Source organism: Anguilla rostrata, chromosome 6, assembly GCF_018555375.3.
Source record: "Anguilla rostrata isolate EN2019 chromosome 6, ASM1855537v3, whole genome shotgun sequence".
Lineage (NCBI taxonomy): Eukaryota > Metazoa > Chordata > Actinopteri > Anguilliformes > Anguillidae > Anguilla > Anguilla rostrata.
The window spans coordinates 22639626-22667169 of NC_057938.1; the positions used below are offsets into that span (position 1 = coordinate 22639626).

The following is a 27544-nucleotide window of genomic DNA, read 5'->3' on the forward strand; positions in this document are numbered from 1 at the left end:
ATAATATACGTTTCTGGCGTATATTTCATAACGTCTTCACAGCATTTTTGTGCAGTTTTATGAGCGACCGATATTGTACACTGTAAATGCTAGCAATGACGCATCCAAGTGTTCTCCAGAACACATTTACAGAATAATAATCTGTATTTGCTTGCTGTATTGAGATCTTGAACCTCAGCAGTGTATGACGATAGGTTAGAAACATAACTAAATTAAATTAAGGACTAAATGAAGAGCTGTCTGTACCAGGAATGTCATATAACAATAACAATAATAATAATAATAATAATAATATGTGTGTGTGCAGCTTTTCTGATCTAGCTCAGTACCAAGACAATAGGTCTCAAACTCATTCTGAACATCGCAACTGCACCTGCATGTTGCTTCATTATTCATGTAAATGTCCATATATTAACATTGCCTGGTCTCATTGCATGGTCTGTAAGTTTCCTGATGGCGTACAGTCAGACTACAACTTGCAAATGACATTCTCATTTGACTGTTGCTACATTTCCATCTTCTTCTGCCATCCTTGGTGGCACAATTGTAGCAGAATAACTGTTCATGGAAAATATCCATTTAACCTTGAAATATGTCCATGGTAAACATCCTGAATAAAATAGTAATTAATTAATTTTATTAGTAATTACCTTGTTAACATTATGCTGTCCAATTTCTTTATATAGTTCTGTGGGTACTATCCACATAGGCAGGCAAAATTTTTAATTGTCAGGTTCAAGGTAAAACCTGATTGCGCTGATGAAAAATTGCACTGTTTTTGTTTGCTGTGTGTAGAATAGTCTTCGATCAAACAACCATAAAATCTTTTAAATTTTATTGTTTACTGATATGAGAAGAGTTACTGAATACCAATAATTGCTTTTAACTCTGGTTTAATGGAGCAATAACATTTTAAAAGTGCAGTGCTGTTTTTGTCAAGTGGTTGCACACTTGTTATTTGTGAATGTGTTATGTTGTGTGTGCATTTTGTGCACGTTTTAATTTAGCATTTAGTTAAAACCATGTAATGTTGTTTTTAATTGCAACAATGTATGTTGCTTTGCCTCTAGCAAATAAACAAGCAAATAAATCAGTCACATAGGTTCAGCCACACTAATCGCTAACAGGCACAGAAAACCAAGCACACAGCCATGCAATCTCCATAGAAGAAAGTTGGCAGTAGAATGGGTTGTACTGAAGAGCTCAGTGACTTTCAATGTGGCACTGTTATAGGATGCCACCTTTCCAAAATGTCAGTTTGGCAAATTTTTGCCCTGCTAGTGCTGCCCGGGTCAACTGTAAGTGCTCTTATTGTGAAGTGGAAATGTCTTGGAGCAATAACAGCTCAGCTGTGAAGCGGTAGGCTGCACAAGCTCAGCGAACAGGACCGCCGAGTGCTGAAGCACAGAGCGCAAAAAACGCCTGACCTCCATTGCAACATTCACTACTGAGGTCCTCTTGCTTGGTCAAGCTAAACTATTTTGAAGAGTCACTAAGAATCCATGCCACAAAGGGTTGAGTGTGACATTGTAGCCATATTTAAAGTTTTAGTAAGTGGTAGAACAAAACCAAGCACCATAAGTTTGTGTGAGACATGATCTGGGTGGTGTGTGGGGTCACTCTGTACAAATGATGGACCATGGAGCTTCATAAAAAAGTGCTGGAACACTGTCATTATGAGCTAATAAAAATGTACTCTCCTCTTATTGGTCCAGTTTGGCGCTGTTGACCTGCCATCAGTCTGTCTCTGTGAATCTGTCTCTAGGCCATTCTCTTCCTGAATGGTTCCCTCAGTTTATAGGCAGCATTCTGGGGGATGTAGGAGATTTTAAATGTAGCTGTGGGCAGTCATTGGTCAGTAAATTTACCCAGGCATGAGTAAGACAATATAAGTGCAGTTAGCTGGTGTGACCCAGATTGATGGAGAGCTCTATGGCTCTGGTTCTGGTTCTGAAATGACCCCAGTTCACTGCTGGGCACTTCCATTTTGACTCTCTGTACCAGCTTTGAGATGGGTGCCATTTGTGAACAGAGTTGAGAAGCCCTGTGTGTGAGTAAGATGTTGCTGTTTCTGGGGGCGACCAACTCCAGGCACTTGCAGTGTTATGACACCTGCCTGAAGCTGTCGATGCCTAGGGTAGGTTGTCCCTGGCAACAGCAGCAACTTACTCACACACAAGGCCATGGTTTCCAGGAGCAACCAACCCTAGGCACCCTGTGGGCACATTTTTGCAGTTTACTGCAGGGACATTAATGTGGTTTATTGTGGGCACATTAATGTGGTTTACTGTGTGCAAATAAAAACGGTTAACTGTGGGCAAGTAAACACGGTTTATTGTGGGCACATTAATGCGGTTTACTGCAGGGACATTAATGTGGTTTATTGTGGGCACATTAATGCGGTTTACTGTGTGCAAATAAAAACGGTTAACTGTGGGCAAGTAAACACGGTTTATTGTGGGCACATTAATGCGGTTTACTGCAGGGACATTACATTTTTTACATTACAGGCATTTAGCAGACGCTCTTATCCAGAGCGACGTACAACAAAGTGTATAACCATAACCAGGAACAAGTATGACGAAACCCCTAGAGAGAAGTACCGGTCCAAGTTACAGGGAACACGCATAGTAACTTTGACCGGTGTTAATGATAACACGAACAACGAGAACGGCAACAACGCAATCTATGGAAAAATAAAAATAAATAAAAATACAAGTAGTCGTTAAGACTGGCGCATCAACTAAGTCACAAGGGACATTGACGTAGTTTACTGTGGTCACATTAATGTGGTTTACTGTGGGCACATTAATATGCTTTAATGTGGATATATTTATGCATTTTACCATGGGCACATTAATGTGGTTTACTGTGGATGTATGAATGCAGTTTACTGGGGGCACATAAATACGGTTTAATGTGGAAACATTAATGTGATTTACTGTGGACATATTAATGTAGTTTACTGGGGGCACATTAATGTAATTTACTGCAGGCACATTAATGCAGTTTACAGCAGGGACATTGATGTAGTTTACTGTGGGCACATTAATGTGGTTTACTGTAGGCATATTAATGTAGTTTACTAGGGGCACATTAATGTAATTTACTGCAGGCACATTAATGCAGTTTACAGCAGGGACATTGAGGTGGTCTACTGTGGGCACATTAATGTGGTTTACTGTGGGCAAATGAGTATGGTTCACTGTGGGCACATTAATGTAGTTTACTGTGGATATACTAATGCAGTTTACCGTAGGGATGTTAATGTGGTTTACGATGGGCAAATAGACACATTTCATAAAACTCAGTATAGTTTTTTATGCTGAAAGTTGTTCGGGCATTTTGAACTGCTGCCAGATTGGCTGTGTTAATATTTTTCACTTTTAAACCTGAATGTTAGACCTCAGGTGTGGCAAAAAAAGTGTTTCATTTATCACAGCTAATTAGAGATCATACTTCATTGGCTGTGTTAAGTATTATACATAATTGGCATGTTAATGCAAACAAACTATGTTACCTACCCCAAAATAAGCCATGAGCCAGTAAGTATGTCATGAACTCACCAAGCATTAGGAGTAAAACAAAATATATGATTATGTGAATGCTATCAATATTCAAGTACCTGTCAATCAACAAAGAAAAATCCAAACCTCTGAGTTCTCACATTGATGAAGGAGAGGAAAGCTTGGGTAAGATGATACATTGGGAAATAATATTTTTAAACCAAGTATGAATGTGTAATGCACAATAAGATTTTTGAGTAGAACAGCAAAACCAGCCAAATGTTTATTTGTCCACTATCTATATCCAAGCAGATATTTAGGCTGTCCCAATATGCGCACTTGATCACACGTGCACACTTAGGCACTAGGCTTGCACATTCATGTGCTTAGCATAAGTGTGCAAGTGAGCCCCCTTTCTCAAATAAGTGGCAGTGGAGTGTGCTTGATGTGCATTTTATCCAGACTTACACCAAGGCCCACAATGTAAGTTTGTGACGTTTCTTGTCACAAAGTTGCCGGCATGTACGTTTACTGGAGGAAAATAGCATCAAAGAAATATCAATTTAAGCAAGATGGTTGCAAAAATGCAAATGTTGTAACTTTACATTTTTTATTCATATGGTAGCATCATGATGGCATTGTTAATGTCAATATAAGGTTAGCAGGCTTGGTTAATTTGTCTGTAGTTAGCAAGCCCACATCAAGCTTTTGCACAGCTATTACTAGCAATTAATAGCAGAATGACTACAACAAATTATTTGGAATAGGTCCCACGGAACAAAAAGTGTGTACCAATGATTTAGAAAATCCCACACACTTGGCCACTTAACACATACTTACACAATTTATGTTCCACATCACAATACGTCACTAAAGTGCATAAGTACCCAAGTGCACTTAGTCAAGTGTGGAAAATTGGACAGCCCAATTGCCATTGTCTTCACCTCTTTGTCTTGAACAGAAAATGAGGGTACAGCCAATTCTTCCCTCTTCTTGACTGATTGACAGCATTGTTGTCCACACACTGTCAATCGATAGCAACAACTTCAGCCTTGGAGTTTACCCTTTTATTGTCATGAAACTTAAAATGTTTCTTTTATGTTTGTAATACAGCTGATTGTGATCTGTCCTTTATGTAAGCATGTACTTATTTGTAGTTTATTTTTGTATTTTTATCTTGTGCAATACTGTATGTTGGCCATCTGTTTTGGGATTACCAATGAAAAGTGGGGCAATTGCATAACATGCCGAGTCCCCAATAAGAAACTACATAAGTTAATCAGCATGATATTTACCTATGTTTGGCCTATTTTTAATCTGCCTGCTGTCTCACTGCATCACCCTCTTACCCAGAATGCATCTGTCACTTTTGTGCATGGTACTTTTTTGTGCATTGTTCTCCAAACAGAGAAGACGCCTAGTAATTATACTCACATTTGCATTTAATTAAAGCCCATTAAGTCGGCGCTGACCTTTGCAAAAATTTCTTTGTGACAAGTGTAAGAGGCTCCAAATTAAATAAGTTGTGACGGATATTCAAAGGCAGTTATAATTGCCTTTAATCAGTTCTCTGCATCAAAATTTGCAAACGCTTCTGAGCCTGTGGCATTGTGAGAGGCTAATTTGTTGAGGTGAGCTGTCATAGAGGCTTATTTTAAATGTGTCTCGTCCAACAATTGTAAAGCAGCTGGCAGAAGATAATACGTGTCTGACAACCAGCATTGGTTATAATTGTTATGAAGTTGAATGGAAATGCTTTTGAATGGCTGTCTTTGTAAGTTTAACCATCTAGTGTCATTACTATACCCATAATTTCTGACCACCAATCAGCTGACACTGATCTTACATTTCTGTAGACATGGCTACTGAATGATTTCTTTACTTATTTCAAAGGGTACTGATGCCTGTAATATTATAGTAAAATAACTGCAATCATTCTTTCTGTGCCCCAGTCAGAATTGTTGTTGAGATTCCTCCCAGCCCCACCCCCATTCAGCTGTAGAGAATGTTGTACTTTGAATTTTGACTTGACATTTTTGAGATTTTGCACATCCACCATATGTTTTATTAAACCCATTTTAGAAATTTATCCTAAGAGTTTTTTTCATCACTAGCCTCCCTTTTAAAGGGGAAGTTCACAGTTTTATTATAATATATGTTTTAGCGCATGTTTTCGACTGACCCAGACAGGTGTGTGAATCACAGGACATTTTAGATATCGGCTCTTCAATGGCTGGAACTGGGGCTTTCAGAGGTTCGTGGTATAAAGCAAGAAAATATGCTTCAAGTGACTCCAAATCAGCTTGTGCGGTGATGTTATGCTTCCAGGGGATGTACTCGGGCATATTACCTGATTCTGTGGGGAAAGTGTTGAATCGACCGTACAAAATAAAACTTGATATCAAAAATAATGCGTTGTATGTGCAGCTTCCGGAAACATAACCTCGCTTTAGAAGCTGCTTTGAAGTTACATGAAGTGTGTTGTCTTGCTTTAGACCACACAAGCCAAAATGCTCCCATCCCATCAAGCTTGTCTCGAAACACTTAGGCAAATATGCAAAATGTCGTTCATTATACATATAATTGAATAAATAAATAACTAACTAAATAAATACATTATTAAATCCCTTTAACGCACACTATTGACGGCAAATAGCTGACCAGCAGATGGCGCTACACCAGCACGCTCTAATTGATTTAATGTTGACGCATAAATTCGCATGTTACTACAAACGTCTGACATTTGTCTTTTTATAACTGACCTTTAGACAGACGAGAATACCGTAAATAACTGGGGATCATGGTACAAACTTTTAAACCTCAGAGATTGGTAAATTAACCCCCAAGTTCGTACTTTGTCGGGTGTTAATGTCATATAAATTTTGGCCAGATCAAGATACTTAGTCACCGACATGCACCGGTCATCAGTTTTAGAAAAGGTTGTTTGCCCTGAATTTGCTGAACGCCGCATTGCAACTGTCACTTTTTGATAATGTGCCAAATTTAATGATGGAATGGCGGGCCTGACAAACCTGATGTAATGTGGTGCCACAGTTACACAGTATTGCATTGCAATAGTGGTTGTTTAATTTGGCATGTGGCCATGTGTTTTGCTTAAAATTATTTTGAGTGTGCATTTACAGAACTAGTAATGTTTTGAATATGTGAGTTGTCGGTGTTTTTCAGTTGAAACCGGTTTCTTTGAGTTTTTAATAGAATGATGAAATTTAGCGCCACAGTTGCAGGATACAATACCGAGTCAGAAGATTCCAAAGTTGCGTGTCACACTCAACTCATGACCACAGAAGGAAGCTGTAGACATGTGGAACGGATTAACGTTAAGTCGGATGTTCTGCCTAGAGTCTAGCCGCCCCGCCCCTTCCCGCTCCCTGCTGTTTTCGCGTAGTAGCTACGTGTCCAAAGAAGCGTTTTCTACCCAAAACGAAAGTGTTCGCGAACATTCCAGATAAAATACTTGATGTACCGTACAGGTGGACAAAAATGCGTGAAAACGACCTGTTTAGTCCAATAGACGTGTAAAAAAAAGCGATGGTTAAAGGCAGGGGCCGAAGAATTTTCCATCTTTTGAGGTGTAATATGAGCACAATTTGTTTAGATTTCTGTGCTGGGAAATACAAATACGCTATGCGTCCTGAGAAAAGTGGCAGCACACACGAAAAGCATAACTTCTCACTTTACATTAATATAGCCTACATTTCGCCTACATGCCGTTTAAATCAAATTTACATTGAAGACCAGAATATATAGCCTACTGCAACACCTCATAAATGAACATAAACCATTTATTGTGTTTTCAGAAATTGTAAAAAAAAAAAAATATATATATATATATAGCTATATTGCTGCGAAGTATAAGCTGTCATTTTTTATTTTTATTTTTAGCAGCAATAACTTACAATGCGTTCCGTTTCCGTTCTGGTTGTTTCCACTTCATACGTTTCTTTACGGGAAGGATATGATTCTGGAATGCAAAATGATCATTTTGGTAGTCAAACTGTTTTCGCGTCTGGAAATCTAGTGGATTTCCCTTCTTTGTAGCTTCATTCTACGGTGAATCGGTTGCATATAGTAAAGCAACATTGGATCGTTAATCGACAAGACAAGAATGAAGCCTTTATAGGCTTTGACGGAATCCTCTTTTAATGCTCGAAAGAATTTCATTCTTTATTGAAGGAGAGTTCAGGACACGGCACAGGTACAGTTATGTAACATGCTAAATCAAAACAATATCCGTTTTTATGGCGTATAAGAACCCTCCTATAGGCTACACAGTATAACGAGTCTAGACATTAGACCTTAACTATTACTGTCAAGGCGCCACTTAAGTGGGTGCTTTCAATATCAGTCTTTTTTTCTCAGAAGAGGCCTATCAACCAGTTATCCCATTTAATCATTAAATAACATTTCCATATCGCTCATTTAGATTTTTTTTTTAATCTAGATGATCTCACACGTGACAAAGCACAAAAAAGCAGAATGTGGTCAATGCAGACCTCTTCATTCACTCACTTTAATTTTAAGCCTTTCACATTTTGGATCGTATTAAGTCTTGATCATGCCTGAGGTGGAATAGCTGGTAGCCACACAGTGCGACGCATAATCGGTCATAGTGTTACCCAGGGAAGGAAGGTTTTGCTTGGCAGAGCATCCTATCCTCATTTAGCAAAAGTGTGTCTCAGTTGGTTGGGCACCTGCAGTCTACCTGTGCCAGCTGTGCAACTGGTGCGGTCCTCCAGGGCAATGACTGCGCTGCACAGCCAATGAACTGCACAGTGAAAAGAGGCAGTAGCTGACTGCAGGCATTTCAAAAGTGCTCCTGTTTTTCCCATAAATCAGCAGAGGTTCTCCAAGACTCTGAGAAACAAAATAGAAAATAGGAAAAATAAAGCTCTAAACAAAACCTTTGTAATGATATTTGTAATGCTTTGGTATGTAGTTATTTCATCAGTTCACTGTTTAGCAGCTGTTATGTTGCTCTGTCATTGTCTTTCAGGTTTTCTGTATTTTAATACTCCTATGCTTGTGCATGTTTCTTTGTTATGATTGTTGAAACATGCTTGAATTATTCACAATAAACAATAAAGTTTGTGAGCCAGGTAATGCTGTTTTTTAAAAGTTGTTTCTTTGGCAGTTGGTAAAAGAGAGGTAAGGGGCGGGGTTGAGGGGCACACCTAACTACATTTATTCTGTTTGCTTATCACATGTTTGTCACGAGTGAATAGCTTTGGCAGTCAGAGTCAGCAATGTGTGTCTTGTGCAGATAAACTGACTGAAACCCTGCTACACACTACAAAAACTGTGATATTCCACCAAGGACAGAGATAAGGTGGGCTTTGAAAAGAGGTGTGTTTCCCTTTAAAAAGAGGTGACTCCCTCCCCTGCTCTCTGCTCCCAGGTCTCAGTTCTAGGAAAGCCTGAAGCGGCAGAAACGTTTGCATAAATCACCATGTGTCCTTGTGAGATGACACTAAGCCTCAGTCATTGCTGCATGCTTACATGCACACTCCTGCACAAAGCCTCACTGTTATAGCATCCTAAAGTCCGGGGATGCCTCTGAGATTCTTACGTGCAGCAACATGTAAACAAGCGGAGTCACCTCTTGTGGCCCTATAATATTTCTCTGTCACCGTGCGCTTTGGTGACCAGCTATTTAACTCTGCTACTAAAACCAGAGATGAAAACACAGCTTTCAGTGCATTTTAAGTTATCACAGCTTGCGCACACATTTGTATGCTTTTGAGTAACCAGAACTCAAGGTGATTTCCAATAGACACATTTCCTTTAAACTGCTGCTCATAGACTTGTCTCCGCCTGATTCTAGTCTGAGAAGCACTTAAAAATAAAAATGGCTGTATTGTTCAAGTGAATATACTGCTGTGTATCTGAATTTTAAAACTGATTTTCTGCAAGAGGTTGCTACAGTCAATCTTTGTTTACCTATTGCCCATAAAACCACCCAGTTGTGGCAGCTTGACTGGGCATTATTTTTACTTTAATGCAGGAACTGGATCATGTGATGTGGTCTGTAGGCCAACGGTTGTGTAATCTTTGCTGCTGGTTTAAAAGTTCTGTGTATCTGCCAATATACACAAGGGAGGAAAAAAGGAAATCACAAGATGTTCTCCTCTTTGAATGATCATTTATTAAATCATACCACGACTGCTGGCCTGTGAAATTTGGGTCAGGGAAGGGATGCATGTAAAATGCCCAATTTCTTAAAATGGCACCCAGAGATCACCAGTCAAACATAATGGTTTAATCGATATTTAAATGCGCATCAATGTCAGTTCGCTCAGAAGTTTTTCTGTTTTTTAGTGAGTGTGCTTAATGTATTACTGCAAGTAAATAATATCGATGACAAATACAAATGTAATTCATTGGACCCACCGAATGCAGTCCCTTAAAAGTGCAATGTAGGACTCAGTTAAAGAATATAAATGTAGAATATAAATGTTGCATGAACGGTTTTTAATGGCTCCCACTGTAAACACTTCGGCATAAGAAAACATTCACGATAACATTCATTTTCATTGTACAGGCCTGAATACTATAACGTGCAATTATTAGTTCTTGAGATTTTGAATAGGCTACGTGTCACTAAACGATATACAACGTTCCAATGCATGGCAAATTGTGGTCACTCACGCAATCACGGGCGACCTTTGAGGGACGTTTTGTGGGACTCATGCGCAGGTGGTGCTTCGTTTAGTAGGACGCATGTGCAGGTGGTGCCAGCTAAAAAGTGAGTTGCGCCGTAGGTCTGGACGGTTCCGTGCTTCTTTCAACAAGAACGTAACAAACAAACTAAGGGGAATGGGTTTCCTCTATTCTAAATTTTGTACCGTACTGTATTTTGCGATGCACGGTGTTTCTCCATGTCAAATTGTGTCGTGGCCAATAATTTAAGTTGCACATAGGCACACTTTGCAGCCCTTTTTCCGAATAAGGTTAAACGAAGGCATCGTTATGTTTGTGTTTTTCCTGGGAACAAAGCGGTCCGCGTTCAGCACGTCATTCCCGTTTCGTCATTCAGCGCTACGTGCTCTGCTACAGTGTTTTGGGGCTGTGTTTACTGGCAAGGGGGCTGGGTTAACTGCAGAGAAGTGGGTGGGAAATGTGACGAGAGATTATATAAAAGCTTTTCAGCTTGGTTGCGGCGCTTCCATAACATTGAATCGTGTTCGTAATCTTCACCATCTGCGGATTCTAAGCAGTGGGTTGAACAAACGGCGTTAAGGCTGGAGCAACAAGGGTAGCGGCGGGGTGAGGAAACAATATTTTCCTATAGTCGGTAAATGTAGGTAGCTGGCCGATTTAGGCTTTTGTTGCTGATGATGTGGGTTAGGCATATGAAGTAGGGAAACTAACTAGGCTATGGTAGCTAGTTTACCAAGCTGCTAGAATGTTCGACAGTCAGTGCGACAGAGAATGGGACGAAGTACAATAGCTAATTGGCTAACGTTAGACAGTGTTTACTGGTCGAAGTTAGCACTTATCAGGCTAGCTGACTAACTAGCAAGATAACGAGCCATGTCAGCCAACAAAGAAAGCCGCGATAAAGAAGACACTTGTCAAGCAACTTTCTTCAGCGATAAAACAGTGTACTTATCGTTAGCTTTTTTAACGAAGCATTTCGAAGTTTCTGGCTTGCTAGCTAGCTAGCTGACGCATAGCTGACTAGTTAGTCCTGGCTAAATACGCAAATGCAGTGGGTATTGCATCAAACCTAGGAGTGGACTAGATAGCACTGTTACACATGTTTTGACAGTAGTCCTTTGCATGATTATTTAGCTTACCGAATAGCTAGTTAAGTTGTTTAGACAGGTATTTGGTTGAAATGGCTGGCTAATGATTTGGGGTAACTTGATTTTATTTGAATGTCTACAGGAATCCCGTTAAACCATCCCAAATATTTATCGTCCAGACGTCGCTGGGAACATTTCTGCAGTCCCTCTGAAATATTTATTTTCGGAGCAAGTGCAGGTTTTGTCACCCACGCTGCAGCTGCCGCCATAAAGAGACCCTGATCTCAATATACAAAATGGTTCAGAATAGAATTACCGAAATCACTGGATTTCACCGCTCCTTTAAGGTGAGTTCTCCCTATGCTTGTTTGTTTGCTATGTGAATTATGCAATGCCTTTCAGTGTACTTCCTTTATTGTACTGGTTAAATGGGTAGGTGATGGATGTTTCTAGATTCGCAAGTGTGTGTTACTCTTCTGGCTCACGTACCCTAATTTATTATAGCAGTAACGTTACTCGGGTGTAACTATAGCTAGGATATGTCAAGAGGTGATTGAGAGAAGTGATTTTATCTTGGAAACTTTTGGGCTTAATTTTCTAAGGTAAATCAGGACCCCCAAAGTAATTCTTTGTAGGTTTCTTGTGCAGTCAGAAGTGAAATTGCAATCAAAAGTTCTCTGTAGTACCAGTTGTGATATTCTGTGTTCATTGTGCAAGGAGTGATAGCTTTAAAGAGTTTTCTTTTTACTTTCTTTTTCTTTAGGGTCAAAACCCTTTTGAGTCTGAGTTCTCCAAAACCGGGTCCCATCTCCTTGAGTCAGCCTTCAATTTTGATTGCCCCACAAGACCTGGTTAGTGTTTCTCTCTGCTTTAGAAGCTGTGTTTTATACATCAGCAACAGCTGAGAAGGTGATCCTACATGTGGCTGAGGCTGGTGCATGTGTCAGGTTTTAAATGTCATGGTTCAAACAGAGTTGAGCATGATCTTCCATTTTTTTAATCGTGTTTCATAGGAGCATGTAGTGAATAGGTCATGGGCCATTGTTAGGGGCTTTTTAGACCCACTTTGTTTGAACAAACCAACCCAACTCAGGAATTCCACTTAAGACTGCCAGCCAGTGACATTGTGTGTGAGGCATTTGCTTTTTCTTTAAAAATAAACTTTACCCTCCTCTAAGCTTTCTGTCAACATCTCATCCATTGTCTTTTTTTTTTTTTTTTTTTTGCAAAGACATGCCATCCAGCCAGCCTATTGACATCCCAGACGCCAAGAAGAGAAACAAGAAGAAGAAGAGGTGCAGGGCCACCGACAGCTTCTCTGGACGATTCGAAGGCAAGTCCTCCCCCCCTACCCACCCCCCCCCCCACCAAAAAAAAAAAAAAAGCCATTCCCCAAACTGGCACCCATTTCAACCAAGTGGCAGTAGGTTTATAGGTTTATGATCTGTTGTTTGCAGCGAACATGCAACATAAAATGTTGTAATAAAAAAAGCTGTAATCTATTGAGAAGCCTGTTTGCATGCCATATGGAGCGGTCTCGTAACCCTCTGTTAAAACTCTCTGCGTTAATGTGCAGACAATACTTATTCTGTAGCCCATGTCTTCTAAAGCTCAGATGCACTATAATGTGCAGAGCCTGTTTTCTAATTGTGTTGTTTGTTCTTTCAGATGTGTACAGGCTGCAGGAGGAGGTTCTGGGAGAAGGGGCCTATGCTAGAGTCCAGACCTGCATTAACCTCATCACCAACAAAGAATATGCTGTTAAGGTATGATCCCCTTACCGTTTCCTAGTTAAAATAAAACCGTAGCCGTGTCTTGAAAAACGTGGCGACCTAATGCCTGATCTCGTGCTTAAATGTGTTTTCAAATCCTGCTGGCGCTAGTTTGTAAGCGTTTAGTTTTGAGCAGTGTAATCTTGAAGGTCATCTGCAAAGTTTTGTACTGACTTCTAAGCTATAGAAGGTTGGGAGTTTTATCTCCCAAGGCCTCTTTGTAAGTGATGTTCTTATCAGCTCCCATGTACATTTCCTGATAGTAGAAGCGGAATGTTACAGTAAGTGGCTAGTCACATTGGTCTGCAGGCGAGGGTGTGTTGAAAATTGACCAGAGAGTGGAAGACAACTGTCTTGGCACGTGTTGTACGGCTTTGCCAACTGTATTTAGCATTGACTCTGGGATATGATGCAATATTTTGCAACACTGCTTATGGGGAACTTGATATTTTCTCCTTAAAGTGAATCTCATGGTGTGGCAAAAGGCCTGAAGGAGTCCACCTTTCTTTATTTTTGGAGGCAACATAATTGTAAATGAGGGTGCAGAAGGACTGACACATGTGGTTATGGTGGCAACAGTATAAATTTCACTGCTTGTTCCCAACTGGACACTTCCCAATTGCCTTATTTATAGTTGACGGTGCATGTGCGCGAGCAGGCGCTCGTGCACGTACTCCGGGCCTTGTTGTTCTGCAGCAGCGTGTATGCACGATGCTAGCTCAGCACAGAAACTTCCTTCATAAATATCAGCCGCCCTCGTTTGCGAGCCAATCGTGTTTGAGGGGCGGCGTTCTCCGCCCCCCACCTCATCACTCATTCGATGGGAGGGCCTCCAGTGGCGGGAACAGCGTGTCCTGGTAGCAATTCCAGAAAACAAAGCTCGGCAGAAGAGGGAAAAACAGCTCATGACCGGGGGTCTGTGTGCGGCTTTCCCATTCAAATACTTAAAATTGGATAAGGATTTAAAGAGCGGCCATTTTACATTCTTGGAGTCTGACTGCACATGCCTAAAGCAATTTACCAATTGGGAAATTCCTTTTTGGATTGTTTTTCACCTATGAACAGAATTGAATAAATTGTGCAACCAGTAAAAATAGCATTCTTTTTTTTTTTTTTTTTTAGTTCTTTCCCAAATACTGCCTCTATGTGTAGACCAGTGCAGCACAGCAGTTTTCTGCTGAAGTGGAAACTGATCCTTGCAATTTCTCTGCAGACTGTGGTCTGATCAATTTTCTGCATTAACCGACAGGGTTCTAGCGCATTTCCAGGGAATCGTGCTAGCGATTTTAATGCGATTCTCTACAAATTTGTGCCATGCGTCTTAGAAATGAATATGGCATATAAATATTGTCAGAGGGCGCTGCAAAAAACTTCAGTCGGTTTGTAAGCAATGTTTCCAGTCTGGCTTTAAATTAGCTTTGATTTACATATGGCCTTGATCTATATATGGGTTGTACAGTGGAACTGAGCAACAATTGTTTACTCCAAGCTTAGGCTGAGCAACTGGGTCAGGGGGATTACAGAGGGCGGGGGGGGGGGATACGGAGGGGATTGAGTCAGGCTGGGATGGGGGGCTGAGAAGGGGGGGGTTTTGGGGTGTTTATTTGGGCCAGGGTAGAGGGCAGATGTCCTGATATCCCCCTCCCCTCCCCCTGCGTCAATGGGAACAAAAGCCAGAGTGGCCGAAAACAAAACGGGCCGCAGCGAGGCCTGCCTGCACCCGACAGCCTGCGTTCCAGTGGCCGCTCACCCCCTGCCCCTGTGCTTACACACACACACAGCTGCACTGGGGCGGCAGCACTTAGTTCACTACTCGCTGCTGCTGTTCTTAAGAAATACAGTGCGCACGCAGTAGAGCTACGGCAGCAGCCGTGGCGATAGAATAGCAGTAGAGTAGCAGTAGTGCTAGAATAGCGGTAGCGGTAGAATAGAGGTAGCGCTGGAATAGCGGGAGCAGTAGAATATTGGCAGTGGTAACGGTAGGAGTAGCAATAGTGCTATCTGAGCTCTGAGCTGCGCTGCAGGCAGAGGCGCGATCCCTGTCTGCCAGTCACAGGGAGCCTTGTGCTGCTTTTTTCTGGGCTGCTTACAATGACAGCGCTGGTCCAGCTAGCAGGCAGGGCTGCCACGCACACTTCAGACAATGGAGGGGTTTACTGAGAGGGAGCCGCTCCAGAGAGCAAGGCTGCGAGTTTGCGATTATTCCAGGTTGGGCGGGCGCCCTTGACTTTGTCAAGGACCACTGGCTCCGCACAGAGCTCCAGACTAGACTGCACTCTGGGCAGTAGTGTTACTGCCTTGAGTTGATGTTACTTGGGCTAGTAACATTCTATTGTCCCTCAGTATTCAAGGGATTTCCCCTTCCTTCTGCAGTAGGGAAATGTTTTTTTCCACAAAAGCTCATTAAGCCCACAAACTGTTCTGAACCAGAGTCCCGGTTTCCTGTCAGGAAATCCTGCAACTCAAAGTGGGTCAGCCAGAATGGGTGTTCAGCTTGAGTTTGGGGAACTGGCACACAACTGAGCTTTACTGAAGCCAGCCATAGTTCACCAGTAGAGGATAATCCACGTTATTTGGTGTAGAGCCTTGAGTGAATTTATTCTCAGTGTCTGCCTTGGCCATACCTGCTGCGGAGGCCTTCAGATCCCCGGCTACGCCCTGGTGCCCGAATCTCGCCCGTGGCGCTAAGTCCCAGCTCTTGCTTTTGCAGATAATCGAGAAGAGGCCGGGGCACAGCCGAAGCCGCGTCTTCAGGGAAGTGGAGATGCTCTACCAGTGCCAGGGTCACAGGTACGACGGCTAACGAGCGGCGCTCCGTGCTAAAACGTGCTACGCTAATTAGGAACTCATTTTGGGCGACCTCCACAGTGCTCCGTCGAGGGCTTCTATTGAGCCATTTCCCTGTTACATAATGCACACCGATATAATGCCTTTTTTACTTTGAATATAGCCGCTAAAGGCCTCATAATTGGCGTAGCCCACATACAGTTGGGTCCTTTGTATTGTGTTTGAGTTGCACGAGTGGGAAGAGAGCCAGGGTCGTGCGGGCCAGCCTTGAACGAGGGCTCGAGAAAGGATGTTTGTCATTCGATGCAACGGCGCGTACGTGACTGAAGCGCCGTAGCCGAGGCGATGGAGTGCCAGGTCTTCAGGCGGCCGTGTCTATATAAAGACCCTGGCCAGTGTCTCAAAATAATCTGCAGCTGGCCGTGCAGTCCTGCACTGCAGGCGTGGAGCACAAGTGTGTCGCACGTGCAACTCCCAGTGTTGGGAGTTTCTCTGCCTGACGTCCCCTCCTCTTCTCCCCTGCCGTAGGAACATCCTGGAACTGGTGGAGTTCTTTGAGGAGGAGGAGAAGTTCTACCTGGTGTTCGAGAAGCTCAGGGGAGGTGAGTGTCCATAACCGATTTAGCAAAAAAAATTTTTTCTTTTTTTTTTCTTTTTCTTTCCTCCAAAAATGTGAAGCCTTGTGGATTAGACTGGTAAATCGTGCGCTTGTCTGTCCTTCCGGAAGGTTCTGTCCTGACGCACATCCATAAGAGGCGCCATTTCAGCGAGCAGGAGGCCAGCATCGTGGTGCAGGAAATCGCCAGTGCTCTCGACTTTCTGCACAACAAAGGTGAGCTGGCTCCTCTTAGTCTGCTCTCCGTAAGGATCTGTTTCTGTTGGTCTGCTCTCTCTCCGAAGGGATCGGTTTCACTTACGGTTTGCTCTTTTTGGCAGGTATGGCGCACAGAGACCTCAAGCCCGAGAACATCTTATGCGAGCACGGCGACAGGGTGAGTTTACCGGGCGCCTCTGATGCAGTCGGGGGAGTCCATCTGAACTCTGGTTTTCTGATGATTCATCGTTGAGCGCTTGTGCTAGTGGAGGTTTGCAGCGCTCTGACTCTGGCCTTCCTCTTTTGCCTCCGCGCAGATCTCGCCTGTGAAGATCTGTGATTTCGACCTGGGGAGCGGCATCAAGCTGAACAGCGACAGCTCGCCCATCTCCACCCCAGAGCTCCTCACTCCAGTAAGTGTCTGTGTCTGTGTGTCTGTGTGTGTGCGCGCACGCGCGCGCGTGTATGCGACTGTGTGCACGTGTTTTTGTGTCGTTTGGATGAGCTAGTACTTCAAGTTGCCCAAACATTGTATGTTACGGCATAAAAATGGCTTTTTTTTTACTATAGTTGATATTGTGGATTTAGTCTTGACACGCCAGCTGCAGTACCGCCCCCTTGACCGATTGTTCAGCCTGTGGGGATTTTTGTGGCCTGCCACAGCATGACAGACCTGCCCACAGAACTGTACTGCGCGCACTGTGCCCTTCTGACGTCTAAAAAATCCCAGGAAACCTGGCCCCGGAGCACGGAATGTCACGCGGAATGCAGAGCGTTCCAGAAAGCCTTCGAACCCGCGCCGCGGGTTACGTGCGGTCAGAGGCCCCTCTCCCCCCGGCAGATAAGACAGGCATGTTTACAGGGGCCTCTTATCGGGGAGAGAGAGAGCTGGCTGATGCAGTTCAGGGCTGCGCCGCTGTCATCTCGCGGGGGAGCTCTCCCATTGGCCCAGCGCGGCAAACCCGCCAGGGTCGAAGGCGGCGTTTCCGTAGGGGGGGGGATCGTTCAGGCTGCCAGAAGCAATCCAACGTTCGTTTTCGCCCCGCGTTTTTTTTTTTCCTGCTCCGCGCCGATCGAGATTGCGCTCGGTCGTCACGCCTAGTTCTGTTTCTGCCGGTCAGCGACACGCACAGGCTTGAAAAACAAAAATTGGCGAGTCGTCTTTTTTTGGGGGGGTGGGGAGAGATAAAATCCGTTGCAGAATAATTCCCTGGGAGAAAGTCTGTCTGCCCATATAATCCAAAGTAACTGACCAAAGCATGCTGAGAGGGTGGGGGGTTGGGGGTAAACACAGGATATTTTGTATGAGCAGAAGAGATAAGGTATTGCGTAACCCAAACTGGCACAAGCGGCGTTTTTTTTGAATGCCGCGGGTTTTATTAGGCAGGTAAAGGGGAAAGCTCACCCGTGTTCTAATATGGTTTTGCTCAGAGGGTTAGAAGACCCTTCGCTTCGATCTGCTCACAGACGGACCACGCCAGTGACTTTGCCTCAGGGCACAGTCGCCACCCATCTGGCACCTGCCGGGTCACCCCTGGCTTATTTAAACGTTTGTAAGGGAGAAGGCACTGCTGCTGGAAAGTACCAAGTTTCACAATGAGTGTGAGGGAAAAATAATTCTGTGTAGATTTGCTGAGGTGGTTAAACTCTTTTGTGGAAGTAGGTTATTGAAATGAGCATTTCTGTAAGGTACATTTTGTGATTAAGGCCCACTTTTCTTTGTTTTCGGTTGCTTTGCGAACGGAATTTTCGTTTGTGGCTCGAGAAGATTTTTGATTGGACCTCAAACCAACTGATTCCGGAACACAAGCTCGTCCTCCCCGCAGCCTTTCGAGGAACGAACAGGGAGGGCTACAGATTTTCCCCGAAGCAGACCGCGAGCGTGTGTTCCAGCCAAATAACTGCCTGTGGACCCCGGCCCAGCTGCTTTAACCCTTTGAAGAGTCGTTTTTTTTTTTTTTTTTTTTCTAAATATTTTTTTCTGAAAAAGATTTAGTTGGTGTTCTAGAATCGCTTTCAGTTGCTAGTACTGATTGTTACGTCAGTATTGGAATGTTCTGAACATTATAACATATGTTAGCGATGTTCTGCATTACACCTTAAAGGGTTAAGGGAGAAACCATAGCTGGCAGAGGCTGTACTGTAATTTCCTTGTCCTTACGCAAGACGCCGTTCCTCTTGAAACTTCACTAACCCCCCCCTCCTTAAATATGCCAGGACTGAACTGCTTTCCAGTGATTCGTCGCAGGCTAGCGCTTTTATTGGCTGCCTTTCTGCCCACCCACTTTCTCTCCAGATTTGAGAACGTATGCACACCCCCCCCCACCTCCTTCTTTGTTATGTTACAAAGACCGATCGGCTATTCTACGAGGCCCCTCCCCCACCTAGCAACTGCGCGCTGATTGGCTGGGCCGGCAGGAGGGAGCTGGGATGGGGTGCTCCCATCCAGACCTGACCATGTGCCCTGCTGCTGTTTGTCCAGGGCTTAGTCACACAGTCCATCTTATCACTTTGTCAGATCTTGGCATCTAGTTATGGAGAAGAGAGAAAAAAAAAACTAGAGTACCATTTTTGCTGTGTATTTTTAAAAATTTGTATAAAATATTGTATGTAAAATATGGTATATGCTAAACTTTTAAAATGTCTATACATTTATATACACACACATTTGGTATGATCAGCCTTTGTTTTCTTGATATTTTTAAAAGTCAACTATTTTGACCCTTAACTGTGTGAGATGACGAATATGACATTAGAACATTCTTAACTGAACATTCTGATGATGATGTAACAGTCACTACTGGTAATAGAAAGCGATGGGGTTCTAGAACACTGGCTTAGAGTTTTGAGAACATTCCGGAAAGCCTGTTCTTCAGGGTTAAATGCGGTAGTGTGATTTATAGGCGGTATCGATAGCACATGCAGTCCGTTTCCTCCTGAGCGCGTGTCGGGTAGGGGTCGGGGGCGGGGGGGTTTGTATGCGGGTGGGGCCGCAGTACGGGAGATGCCGTGGGGGGGAAGCGGGGCCCCGCGGCGCGCCCGTCACGTGCGCCAGCCAGGAAAAGCCCCGGGCCGCCGATTCCGCCCGCGTCAGCCGTTTGCGCCCTCCGGGCTGACGCAAGGCCGGGTCCCGTCTCACGGGTTTGCCATCTGGCCCCGCCCCTTCTGCGTCCTGTACCGCCGCCGCCTTTCTTCCTCATCCAGGTTATGCGTGGATTAACTGATTATTATTATTATTTTTTTTTTATGTAAGAAAATGGAGACACAGCCTCTCATGTTGTCCCCCTGCTTTATATGGAGTCTGCTGGCTGGAGGCTGTAAGGTCTTGGTTTTATTTGAAAGCTAGCTGTAATCTGTAAGGTCTAGGCTTTATTTGTAGGCTGGGTTGTAATCTGTAAGGTCTACAGTAGGTTTTATTTGTAGGCTGGCTGTTATCTGTCAGTCTGTTTTACTTGTAGGCTGATTGTGATCTGTATGGTCTATGTTATATTTGTAGGCTGATTGTAAGCTGTATGGTCTATGTTATATTTGTAGGCTGATTGTAATCTGTAAGGTCTATGTTTTATTTGCAGGCAGGCTGTAATCTGTAAGGTCTATGTTTTATTTGCAGGCAGGCTGTAATCTGTAAGGTCTATGTTTTATTTGCAGGCTGGCTTTATGTGGTGTGTAGGATGTTGGCTAGCTTCATGCCGTAAGGTACATCGGTGCCTCCGCGTTCATAAGCAGAACATTCACGAGCCGTCGCGGGGAAGGTGGCGCGGCGCCACCGTCTGCGGGGACCGGGGCCAAGCGACAGTAGGCGCATTGTCTGGCCGTTGGCGCTCGCGGCGTTGCGCAACGCTGTTACGTAAGGGCGCGGCGGAAGGGAGAGGAACAAGGAGGAGGCGCCCGCGGTGCACCCGAGCACCTTTTCTCAGCCCTGCTTTCACCTCGCAAACCGCTGCGTCTCTTCGAGCCCATTAGAGGCCCAGTTTGCGGTGTCCTTCCACCGTTAGCGCTTAGCCGTTAGCGGCTATCGCGCAGCCATGGTTTTGGGCTTTGGTTCGTACGAGTTAAGGTCCTGTGTAGTGAACACCGCGGGCGGTGTCTGAATGGCGGCTCTGGCGCCGCGGCTGCGTCTCTGGGAGCGCGCAGTGTTTGCAGCTGAAATCTCCAGACGCAGGATGTGAATGCGCGGGGCCTGATTAGAGCGGCCCCCTCCCTCCCCGAGGAGACCGTTCTGTGGAACAGCGCAGTAAATTAGTAACAGGCTAGTTAAACCCGCTCTGCCCCCCTGAACTGCTGACCCACTTTGGGCCCCAGTGTTTTTCCACTGCCCTGAGTGTGTGTGTGTGTGTGTGTGTGTGTGTGTGTTTCAGCATGTGTAGTTATTCCTGTCTTTCTGTGTGTGTGTGTGTGTGTGTGTGTGTGTGTGTGTGTGTGTTTTTCTGTGTGTGTGTGTGCGTGTGCGTGTATGTTTTTCTGTGTTTCTGTGTGTGGGTGTGTATGTTTTTCTGTCTGTGTGTGTGCGCGTGTGTGTGTTTTTCTGTGTGTGTGTGTTATGTAATGTCTGCTTGGAGCCCAGGCTCTCTGATTTGTTGCCTTTCAGAGGCAGCCTCTCCTCTCTGCAGTCAGATAGGCATGTGGGCCGATTTCCCGCATGACGCAGTTAATGGGAGTTTTTAAGCTGCTGACATGTCAGAGCGGCGGAGCCGGTTCAGTCCTCGCTGTGTAACTGTGTAACGTCTGGGTGCGGGGGTGGGGGGGGGACGCCCATCTGTGGGTCTGAGCAGTTCATCCCTCTCTGTCTGTGTTTCTGTGTGTGTGAGAGAGAAGAGTGTGTGTGTGTGAGAGGGACTGTGTGTGTGTGTGTGTGTGAGTGAGAGGGACTGTGTGTTACTGAGTGTGTGTGTATGTGTTTACTGTATGTGTTCCTGCGTGTGAGCGTAGCTCTGCGGCTCACGGCTCTCTCCCCCTCTCTCCCCAGTGCGGCTCTGCTGAGTACATGGCCCCCGAGGTGGTGGAGGCCTTCAGTGAGGAGGCCAGCATCTACGACAAGCGCTGCGACCTGTGGAGCCTGGGCGTCATCCTCTACATCATGCTGAGCGGCTACCCGCCGTTCGTGGGCCGCTGCGGCAGCAACTGCGGCTGGGAGTGGGGCGAGCCCTGCACCGCCTGCCAGGTAAACCCTCCGCCCCCTTCCACCCACCCACCCCGCTCCACACCCCCCCAAAACCGGCTTTCAACTGCCGCGTCGCACATCGGCCTAACCAACCCCCCTCCCCCCCGCGTCTCTCCCCAGAACATGCTGTTCGAGAGCATCCAGGAGGGCAAGTACGAGTTCCCCGAGAAGGACTGGGCCCACGTCTCCTCCGGCGCCAAAGACCTCATCTCCAAACTGCTGGTGCGGGACGCCAAGAACCGGCTGAGCGCCGCTCAGGTCCTGGAGCACCCGTGGGTGAAGGGGGTGAGCATCTCTTAACGCCTCCTCCTCTCCGGGCCGTTCGGCTCTCTCGCGTCAGTGACGCAACGGCACTGACTTCCTGTTAATTGCGTGTTTCCCTCTCTTTCTTCAGTGTGCTCCCAACACCCTGTCGACGTCCAACTTGCTTCAGAGGTGAGCGCGCGAGCTTCGTCTACGAAGTTTTAAAGACCCGCAGTCCGCGTGGCGTAATTCATGCTCCGTTGCACGACCCTGGACAACTGGGGTTGCATGAAGATGACACGTTTTCAACTGGGGGGAAAAAAAGTCACTTTCCCCTCAGTGTTGTGCACCTCTGGAATTTTCTTATGACGCACACACTGTCGTACTTTGTTGCAACAGTGTGATTTTTTTTTTTTTTTAATTTTTAACAAACGTAAGCAATTTGTCAGAAGTTCTCGTTACCATAGAGATGACAGAACCCTCCCCGCCGGCATTCGCCGAAGGGTAAATGACGAACGTTGCGCTGCACCTTCGTTTGTCACCCGACACCGGCTGAAAGCGTTGTGCAACGAAGTATAAATTAGGCTTATTAGGGAAGAGCTCAACTGTGTGGAGGTTTATTGCCTTGGGCTTATGTAATGGACGCTGCTCGGTCTTTGGCGTTCAGGAATGGGTGGACACTGGTGCCATCCTCGCTGACCGCCCCTCTCCCCCTCTCCCTCCCTCTTCCAGGAACAGCAGTGCCAAGGATCTGACGTTCTTCGCGGGGCAGGCGGTGGCCGTGAACCGCCAGCTGGCCGAGCGCGAGACGGAGGAGGAGGAGGAGGAGGAACAGCAGCAGCGCCCCCTGGTGGTGACGGCCAGCTCCTGCTCCATGCGCCTCTCCCCGCCTTCCAACTCCAAGCTGGCCAAGCGCAGGCAGAGGAGCAGCCTCCTGAAGGGGGCGCCGGTCTCCGCCTCCGAGCTGCACCAGCTTCTGGCTCCCCTGGTCGTCGTAGGGGACTGTTCCTGAGAGGCCACCTCCGCCTCCGCCTCCATCCCCTCTCCCCTCCCCACCCTCCAGACGAGAGCTCAGTCTGGCGCTCTAACCCCTCCACCAGCCACCAGCAGTCTGCGGTCTTCACCGTTCTTAACGAGCACATCGGCCTGCGCTAAGAAACACTGGAGGGGCGGGGCTCCACGAGGAGGGGTGGGGCTTGGAACTGTGGGCGGGGTTTTCTTTTTCTTTTTTGTGCTGTTGAAGGCAGGGAAAAAAAAATGAATGCGAGCTCAGACACCAAAGGACTACCTGTTGTGCTGCTTCCATGTGTTTATAACTGGATCCACTGTGAATTTAATTTTAAGGGAGAGGAAACGAATCTTGCAAAATCTTCAGGAATGTTCTCTTTGCTTGTATGTACGTGCATGGACTCCCATCCGCAGACACATACACTCTTATGCAATCGTTGGGATGAAGGAGAACCTTTTGGCCTTGACTCAGCAGGGAATTTGGGTGGCTGGCTGACAGCACTGTTGCCTTCCCATGCCATTGTGTTGCTGGGATTTTCTGAGTGCCCAGATTCCTAGGGCTGAATCCATGGCTGTTCACTCTCCGGGGTTTCAATTAAGTTATTGAAATTTTACTATATGTTTTTGAATGGTCCAGACTGTTTTTATGTGCAACAAAGGGTATTTCAGATATTTCTGGAAGTTCCCGTCTAAACTGGCAAGCTGGCTTTACTAAGGGTCTTTTTGTTTTTGTTTTTTTGAAAAATAATTGAGTAATATAGTCTTTATATATTACCCAACTATTTATAGTCCTTTAGAATGACCCCAAAACAAGCTTTTGTAAATTGAACAGGTCAGAAACTTCTAGAAATATCTCCGATATCCCATATGGCCTGGGCCAATCAAAAACAAATACTAAAACTTAAATAATACTACAGTAATAATAAACAAAATAATAATGATAATAATAATAATGATGATAATAATAATAATCCCATAGAGTGAACTGTCTTCTCTCCTGTTTTCGTTGGGGCTGACCCACAATCCAAAGAATGAGAACCTTGCGTAATGCTTTTCTTCCAATGGAGAAAAGCTGTAACGCAAAATGGGACATTAAGTGAATTAAGGATGTACTCGAACCGAGCCTGCTTTCCCGAGTCTTCACAGGCTATCGACAGCTCTGCCCGTCTGTTTACAGAAGACTCGATGCGCAAGCTGGCCGCCTGGTTTGTGCTAACACCTGGGCTCCTCTCAGAACGTCCCAGCATCGCGCGAGCCTCAACGTTAACGTTAGCGCATTCTCACACGAAAACGGCTGATTTTTTTTTTTTTTTTTTTGATTGTGAAACTCGAGAGAGTTCTCGGCACGCCGGGTGTACGGATCCGAGGAAAGGTGCGCGAGGAAACCGGCGAGTCTTTCCTGTGATAGAATTTCTCCGTTTCCCAGAGTTCCGTTAATTTTCGTTTTGTCGTGGGCACTTCGGCCGGCAGTACAGGACTAGCGAGCCACTTGAACACATCCCAGGGTATTACAGTGATATACGCTGTATACGTTACGTGCTTCAACCACGATTATGGCTTTCCGTTATCGTTTAAGTCTCATTTTCCCCCCCAACACAGTTAATATTCTGAGTAATTATTGGAAATGAGACAAAAGCCAATCACAAGCCATTTGTAAAAAAAAAAATGTATAAAGCTACTGTACTGCCTTGTATTGCCTATGCAGTCCATGACTGAAGTCAGAGGGGTGGTTTGTAAGAGTCATGGCAATGGTTGTCAACAGCGCACAAAGAAAGACCAGCAATATTCTGCTGAATGTCTTAAAATTTGTCTTAAGTGTTCATGAGCCCCTGAGGTAAAACCCAGCCAGGGGAAGAGACTTTCTTTTCACTTAAAGAACGGGCATGCAAAATCCTTTGCCCTTTTGTATCCATGACGAAAACTTCCCCGATAAGTTTGCCGAAACAAAGCGTTTGAGATGGACCCCACTCCCGTCCATTCTCTATTTAATTCACATCCATCTGCAGCTTGTAAGCAGTGCACTGAACAGTGTTAAGGAAAATAAAGCTGATGGAGTAACCTATCAGAGTTCTTGTTTCTAGGGAAGAGCACATATGTATAATTGAGGGGGTGTTTCTTAAGCCCTGTTTGCCTGTTATCCAGGACCAAATCACATTTGGACCAAGTCATGGGCCAATAATTGTTTTTAGTTCTAGATCAGGGCTGATTTGGCTCTGAAACAACCCCCTGTGAACCCCCCCCCCCCCCCCCCCCCCCCAACACGCACAGTTCTACTACAAAGACTAAAAAGGGTCTGATTGGTGGAGTTTTGCCCAGAATGTTCTGGAGTGTTCCTTCATAAAGGAAACTAAATTGCCAGACCTCAATTTCTTCTGACAGTCTTTTTAACTACATAACAGACAACTCAAATGTAGAAACAGAAAAGCAGAGGTATTGGCAGTAAGAATAATATATAAAAATGCATTCCAGGAAAGACTCCAAGGAAAATAATCTGAATACAAAAGCTTTTTTTTTTTTCTTTTTGTAAGAAAGATGTTTACCTTTATTTTGTCTGTGGTTAACTCCAAGTCGAATTCAAACTGTGCCACGCTGCTGTTATTTTTGGTTGTTTATTTAGCTTTTTATTTTGTACTTTTATTCTGAAGCCAATGCTGTTGTGTAATTGTTCGGGTGGAAGACCGGATGTTATTTTCCTTTTTTAAAAAAGTTGTCGGTTTTAAATGGTTCATGTTTTTGAACTGCATTATGGGGCTGTGAAGCATTGCGAGTATGTGAGAAAGGCGGAGAAAGAAATTGAAGCGAAAAACAAAACAAACAAAAAAAAATTCGATCTAATGCTAAAATCTCCAAGGCAAATCTTTGGTTTTACTATGATTTTAAGTGGAAAATGGGCAGTTATCTTTGGGCAGAACCTAGTTTTCTCCTCGTTTCAATGTATCGCCACAAAACATGCACGTTAGTCATATATTTGGGATACTGCTTAAAGCGCATTTTTAGGTCATCGTGAAATCCTTTATGGTTTAGGCCAAAGTGTCTTTCGGGGTCATCGAGGAGTTAAAATGTTAGTTTCCCGAGCAGACTATTCTGGCTAGCGGTGGCATCAGTGTTTTGGTGTGGTACATGAACTAATGATGCTGCCCTTTCTTTTGTTGAAAAGGAGCTGTGATTGATAATGGTAGGACCCCAATTGCTTTCTTTTTTGTAATCTTTATACAGGTGCATCTTTATGGGTCGTTTATGTCTTATAGTAAGACTTTTCTGAAGTACGCATGAGCACTTGTTTCCTCGTTTTTTGGAAACTACCTTGTAAGCAAACAAATATCCAAGCAGCCGAAAAATCTGACATAAAAAGCACAAGCTGGTTTAATTGCTTTTTGGTTGTTTTTATTTAAGATTTATTTTTCTTCTTAAAAATTCAATATTTACACCCCCAGACACTCACAAGACGTTCTTTTCTGGTTGTTTTATGATAAAGTATAGAGATGATCCCTCTTGAAGACCCTCCTGTACTTTAATTTATTTTGGTCCAAATAATTTTCTGAAGGAGGGTAGAACTGGTGAGGGCGACTGTATTAATAGGTGACAGACTATATGGTGTTTCCTTATGTAACTGGGCACAGTTAAAGTGAATGCTTTAGCAGAATGTGAAATGCAGGGGAAATTATAAGTGACACAGCCCTCTTGCAGGGTGTAAGTCTGCCACCCCAAATAAAGAACCGTGCCCCTTTGTCTCCTTGTACACAGCAGCCAGGATTTCAACTGAAATATTTCAGAGCTTTTCAAACCTTTCTATGACTATGATCTGGACAGAGAAAAGTTTTTTTTATTATTATTTAATGTGATATCTGTCTGTATTTCCCATTGTCTGAGGCCTGCCCTTCTTCAAAGATTTAATACCCCTTTTGTGTCTAGCTCTATTGCTATGTCCCCACTACCTCTACACCCCAATTTCCAAAGGCATCCATTGTGCAGAAATTGGAGAAGGAAATGTAACTTATGCCTAACTCACAGCGATTCAACAAGCACTTTACTGTACCGCGTGACTGACGGCAGGTCACTCCAAGATAAATTTCTTAAGACCGCTGTTGCCAGAATTTTGTATTGTATTTTTCTGAGACTTTAAATAAAAAAAGGCTTTGAACCACCATTACCCTGGTTTGTTTTCTCTGTTTTCCCTGAGACACACTTGGGAGTTTCACACGCGCGTGCCTTTGGCGATAAGGGCTTCCAAGTTTGGATAAGATCCCGTGCGTTTTCTGCCGCACATGCGCTATTGCTCACACGTTGTTTTCTGGGAAGGTGCCTGCGTGGAAACGTGCCAGCTCGCTCTAGCAATATACGCCAGCCGCTGATTAGTGTGCGCCAATCCGGTAACTGAAGCGGCTCAGGTGATCTGAAGGCTAATCTCCAAGCCTACTGATAATGTGTAAACTACTATTCTTAAAAATATTTTCTCTGATTAAGTGTGACCCAGGAAAGCACGTTGA

At 44.6% G+C, this 27544-nt stretch overlaps 1 protein-coding gene across 1 annotated transcript; it reads left to right on the forward strand.

Moving 5' to 3' along the window:
* The first annotated feature begins 10634 nt into the window (after positions 1-10634).
* LOC135256845 (MAP kinase-interacting serine/threonine-protein kinase 2-like) lies at positions 10635-27204 on the forward strand. The gene is made up of 14 exons (XM_064339043.1): positions 10635-10790; positions 11415-11619; positions 12036-12123; positions 12504-12605; positions 12941-13038; positions 15755-15834; positions 16360-16433; positions 16559-16663; positions 16768-16823; positions 16963-17058; positions 21612-21806; positions 21927-22091; positions 22201-22241; positions 22782-27204. Exons 2-14 carry the CDS (start codon positions 11569-11571, stop codon positions 23059-23061), a joined length of 1431 nt encoding a protein of 476 aa, XP_064195113.1. The 5' UTR covers positions 10635-10790; positions 11415-11568; the 3' UTR covers positions 23062-27204.
* Positions 27205-27544: the final 340 nt, after the last annotated feature.